Source organism: Neopelma chrysocephalum, unplaced genomic scaffold (genome assembly GCF_003984885.1).
Source record: "Neopelma chrysocephalum unplaced genomic scaffold, ASM398488v2 Primary Assembly neopelma1_257, whole genome shotgun sequence".
Classification (NCBI taxonomy): domain Eukaryota; kingdom Metazoa; phylum Chordata; class Aves; order Passeriformes; family Pipridae; genus Neopelma; species Neopelma chrysocephalum.
In genome coordinates this window covers 749,734-755,139 of record NW_020897919.1, presented here as the reverse complement: position 1 = coordinate 755,139, position 5,406 = coordinate 749,734, and the positions used below count along the sequence as shown (strand labels likewise).

Here is a 5,406-nt window from a genome sequence, read left to right as displayed (position 1 = left end):
AGCTCCTGGGGATGCAGCAGGGCGGGTGGACCACCAGGGATGAGCTATTTTGGTCACTTGTTATCCCTCCTCCTGCTCTGCCACGTGTTCCAGAGTGACTGGCATCGCTTGACACGTGTCATCAAAGCATCTGCCAGCTCGCCTTCATCCCGGGATCTCCCAGCAGCCAGTGGGAAGCACCAGGAGAAGGTGGCTGGAGACACCATCCTGCCTTCCTCCTGCCACGAGGGATCAGGGAGGTGCTAATGGAGCATCGTGGCATCAAGGCCGGGTTGGACGGGGCTTGGAGCAGCCTGGGGTGGTGGAAAGTGTCCTTGCCCACGGCAGGGGGTGGAACTGGGTGAGCTTTAAGGTCCCTTCCAGCCCAAACCATCGTGGGATTCCCGCGATCCGCCCTCACCCACGTGATGCCAACGCTGACCAGGGTTTGCTCTGGGGCGGCATCGGAGCTTGGCTCTGTCCTGGCAAACCCGGACCTTCCCACGACCCAGCTCCTATTCCGAGGGCTCGTCCATCTATTTAAAGCACACGGAGAAGGGGAAAAATGCACTGGGAGCGTCGCGCGTGCGCGGGGGGGGGACGGCGCCAAATATTCCGTCTGCCTTAGAGGCCGATAGCCAGGGATCCCACGGCTCCTCGGTTCGGTTGTTTTCCTTCCCCGTTTTAGCAAGACATGCCTGCAGACTCTCGGACCCTTATTAGGGGTTAGAAAACCGTCTGCTGGGTTGAGGGAGTAAATCGAGCCCTTGAAAAACAACAACAACAAAAAAAGAAAAAAGCAGGAACAGGGCGAGTTTCTCCCCGTAGGAAAAAGCGTCACCAGCCAGAGCAGCCGAAACTTTGGGATGGGAGCTCGGAGCCGGCCGTGCCGGGGGGAAGGGGAAGACAACAGCGAGGGACCAACAAGCAACCGGGAGCCGAACCACGCTACAGGAAGCCGTGGCCTCCGGTGATAAATAGGAGACCCGGGAGCACAGGATGCGCGTAGGGCGAGCTCGGCGGGACGAGGGGATGTGAGCCGGCGTTGCCGAGTCCCTGCGTCCGTGTGTCCGTCCGTCCGTCCAGCCGGAGGGATGGCCGTGGCCCGGCTGCTGCTGCTGCTGGCTCTGGCGGTGCCGGGCTCCGGCGGGGAGGAGGCGGAGGTGGTGTGTGCCGACAGCGCCTGCTACACCCTGCACCGGGACGAGCTGGACTGGAAGGGCGCCCAGGAGCGCTGCCGGCACAACGGCGGCAACCTGGCCAGCGTGGGCGGCCCCGGCGAGGCCGCGCGGCTGCGGGAGCTGCTGGAGGCGGCCGGGGCCCACGGCCCGGCCTGGATCGGGCTGTGGCTGCAGCGGGGCCACTGCGTCCAGCCGCAGGAGCCGCTGCGGGGGTTCTCCTGGGTGGCCGGAGGGACGCCCGGCAACTTCTCGGCGTGGGCGTCGGAGCCGTCGATGACCTGCACGAGCGCCCGCTGCGCCAGCCTGCGGCCCCCCGGCCCCCACGGCCCCGCCGGCTGGGCAGACCGGCCCTGCCGCCTCCCGCTGCCCGCCTTCCTCTGCAAGTTCAGCTTCCAGGGAATGTGCGGCCTCCTGCCGCTGGCCGGGCCCGGCCGGGTCACCTACGGCACCCCCTTCGGGGTGCGCAGCTCCCGGCTGGCGGCCGCGCCCTTCGGCACCTTGGCGGAGGTGGAGTGCGAGGGGGGCCGGAGCCCGGCCTTCGCCCTCTGCAAGGGGTCGCTGGACGGGGGGGGCTTCGCCTGGGACCCCCCCGGGCCCCTGTGCCCCGTGGCCTGCGCCCACCGCAACGGGGGCTGCCAGCACCGCTGCCTGGAGGCGCCCGGGGAGCCCCCGCGCTGCTCCTGCCACGCCGGCTACTCCCTGGCCGCCGACATGGCCTCCTGCGTGCCCGAGGATTCCTGCCACCCCAACCCCTGCCAGGGCACCTGCCGGGCCCGCCCCGGCGGCTTCGAGTGCGGCTGCGAGGCCGGATACGCCCTGGCCCCCGACGGCCGGAGCTGCCTGGATGTGGATGAGTGTCTGTCCGGGCCGTGCCAGCACCAGTGCCAAAACACTCCCGGCGGCTTCCTGTGCCTGTGCCCGCCCGGCTACCGCCCGGCGGGGCCGGGTGGCCGCCACTGCCACGACCTGGACGAGTGCGCCCGGCCCGGCGTGTGCCCGCAGCTCTGCATCAACCTCCCCGGCTCCTTCCGCTGCGCCTGCCGGCCCGGCTACCAGCGCCAGCCGGGCGGCGATTCCTGCCTGGATGTGGACGAGTGCCTGCGGGATCCCTGCCCCGGGCCCTGCCGCAACTTGCCGGGGGGCTACGAGTGCCTGTGCCCGCCCGGCTTCCTCCCGGAGGAGGAGGAGGAGGGGGGGGGGACGCGGCTGCCGCGCCGCCGCAGCCACCGCCGCCGGAGAGGAGCCCGCGGAGGTCCCCGACGGCCCGACGGGGACCCCGAGCATCCCGCCGAGCATCCCGCCGAGCACGGGCGCCCCGTGGACCGCGAGAACCCCGCGGAGCACCGGCGCCTCGGGGACCACGAGCATCCCGCGGACTCCGGGAATGCCCGCCGGGGTGACCCCCACAGGGGCGGAGGAGGGAGCGGCTCCTCCCGGCCCCGACGAGCACAGCGCCGACGGCCCGCGGCTGCTCCTCTATTACATCCTGGGAAGCCTGGTGGCCATCCTGCTCCTGCTGGCCTTCGCCCTGGCCCTCGTGGCTTGCAGGAGGAGGGCCGCCAAGAAGGAGAAGCGGCCGGCCAAGAGCGCGGCGGATAATTATTGCTGGGTGCCCGAGCAGCCCGAGAGCCGCGGGCAGGGCGGGGAGCGCAGGTAGGAGGGAGGCGGGGGAGCGCGGGGGGACCGAAAGTGGAGATAAAAGGGAGGGGGGGATGCTGTTTGTTCAGGGTGCGACTGTGCTGCCGCTCCAAGGGAAGAGTTAACCGTGGGGGGGAGGAGGAATGGGGTGGGATTTGCCCGCCAGGGCTTCTCCTCGACTCTTCTTCGGGACCTCGCCGCGCTCCGAAAAGGCAAATTACGGCTGTGGTTCGGACTCCTAAAGGAAAACTGTTCGTTTCGAGTTCTCCTGCAGCCCTTCCCCACCCTGTCCTTTGCCATCCCCAAAGCATTGCTCCCCCCCACCCCCCCTCACGGCTGCTTTCCACCCTTGGATTTGCTTTGTTCTCTTGGAAAAGGGCTTGAAATTCGGATGTGTCTCACCGGGGTGAGAACTGGCCCCTGCAGACACAAGCAGGGTGGGCTCGAATGTTTCGTTTTGGGGTTTTTATTAAAAATCTTGTCACCTCAGCACTGGGAAAACCGCTCAGCAAGGGGCCGAGGCAGCACCTGTACGGGAAAAAAAGGTAGGAAAAGCTGTGTTTGGAAGAGCCACCTGACCATTTCCAGTGTATCCTGCCTAAATCCACTTGCAAAACACAGCAAACAATGCTCTCCTTCGCAGCAGCCGGATGGGAGGCCGGACTTTTCCTGTTGGATCATTCTTTTTGGGTAGGATCCCTTTCCTGGCTGCTTGGGCTCTGGGCTGAGCGTGTTTTCCCTCTCTCTCCACGTAAGGAACGCGCTGGATTTTGGATATTTGCTCTTTGTTGTGTGTCAAACTTGTATCTCCACCACAGTAAATGCTTTCTCAGGGCAAAGGTGCTCACCAGGTACTTCCCCAACTTCACAGAGCCTCTTCCAGCTTCATCACCATCAGGAATCCTTCCCCAAATCCCGAGGGGCACGGGGACCTGCTTCCCATCCCATCCCAGCAGCGTTCCTTCCTGGTTTATCCGTGCTCTGCGGGGGCAAAAAGGTGCTAGAAAAGAACAGACATGTGATTTTAAGGGTACAGCAGCTTCCTGAAGTTTCTGCTGGGTTCATTGTCCTTGAGGCTTAATTGCTCCAGGAGTGGGAATTGAACACAAAGGAGTTTGCAGTAGGCAGCGACCTGCATCCTGTTCTTCCAAGCATGGAGGAAAACCCTTTCCTGCTGTTATTTTTTCGTCTTTGGGGCCTCCATTGTGAGATGAAAACACACCACAGGAAAATGCAGCTGATAGGAATGTTTTCCATGTTCTGCCTGTGCTTTCTTTTCTCTGCACAGGCGGCTGGAGAAGGGGGAGAAGGCAGCAGTGGGATTCTTAGAAATCCTGCAGAAAATTCCTCCCCTGTCTGCGTTCCCCAAGCCAGCACTGAACAAATTAGGCAGATTAATTACCCCCTCAAAATCAGGGGGGACAGCCAACATACATCAAATTATGCCGACTCGGGATCTGTGGGAAAAGACAGCCTTAATTTTTTATTAAGGTGTCCACGAATTGTTGGATATAACAGCATAAATAAGGGAAAAGGAAGCACAAGGGTGGGATCAGAGCTGGTACAAACCTGAGGTGTGTTATTTACTCCAGAAAAAAATGGTAATCCCAATTCCTGTCACAACCTCTGTGTGTTCCAGTGGAATACAGAGGTGGGTCCGGCCTTGGGAAGACGCTGATTTGTTCTGGGGTTTAGTCTGGGTTCTCTCTGGTGAGCTATTCCCTGATGTGCAATTCCACCTGGATGATCTCACGTCTCCCTTTCTCCCTGCCACAAACCCAGCAGGACCGTTTGGATCCATGTGCTCCTTAGGGAGTTGTCCAGGGACCGGTGAATCCCACGGGGAAAGCAAATAGGAATGGGACTGGATAGTTTGGGGCCCTGTCTTACAGAGGATGCAGGACATTCATCCTGGTCCAAGGGTTTTTTTCTCATGGATGGGTGTTTTATTTTCCTGGGCCAGAATTAAACACTTGGACTCAAAGGATAAGGTTTTCCCACCTGTGGAATAAGGCTGTAAGTTGCTTTCCATATGAAACACCAATAAAACCTGAACAGAAAGTGTCTTCAATGGTTTTTAATAAATATATTCATAAAAATCTGTTGCCTTGATGCTTGGAGTCCTTGTGTTTCCCACAGCAGTGGATGCTGCTCCCAAATCCTCTGCCAGGGCTCATCCCACGTGGAGTCTCAGCCTTTCCCAGGCTCTCCAGTCCTGGGTGAGGCCTTTCCCTTCATCCCCACCAAGGTCACGGCGTGGGGGCACTGGGATGGGCTTGGCTGGATCCTAAACCCATGAGCAACTTCCTAAGCCCACGAGGAAACTCCCAAACCCATGGGCAAGTTCCTAAAACCATGGGGAAGGTCCCAAGCCCACGAGCAAGGACCTAAACCCGTGAGCAAGTTCCTAAACCCACAAGCAAGGTCCTAAGACCATGACCAAGTTCCTAAAACCACAAGCAAGGTCCTGATCCCATGACCAAGGTCCTAATTCCACGATCAAGGTCCCAAATCCGTAAGCAATCCCTCTGATTTCAGCACAGCTCTCTATGAGGGTAGAGATCAGCTTTTTAGGGATCAAATAATAGGATGAAACCATTTTTTATGG

At 60.9% G+C, this 5,406-nt stretch overlaps 1 protein-coding gene across 1 annotated transcript; it reads left to right on the top strand.

Moving 5' to 3' along the window:
- The first annotated feature begins 382 nt into the window (after positions 1–382).
- On the top strand, positions 383–3,204 carry CD93 (CD93 molecule). The gene is given in 3 exon segments (XM_027704145.1): positions 383–2,047; positions 2,171–2,354; positions 2,356–3,204. Coding segments are annotated over 3 exon segments (1,620 nt in total). The 5' UTR covers positions 383–1,073; the 3' UTR covers positions 2,818–3,204.
- The last annotated feature ends 2,202 nt before the right edge of the window (positions 3,205–5,406 follow it).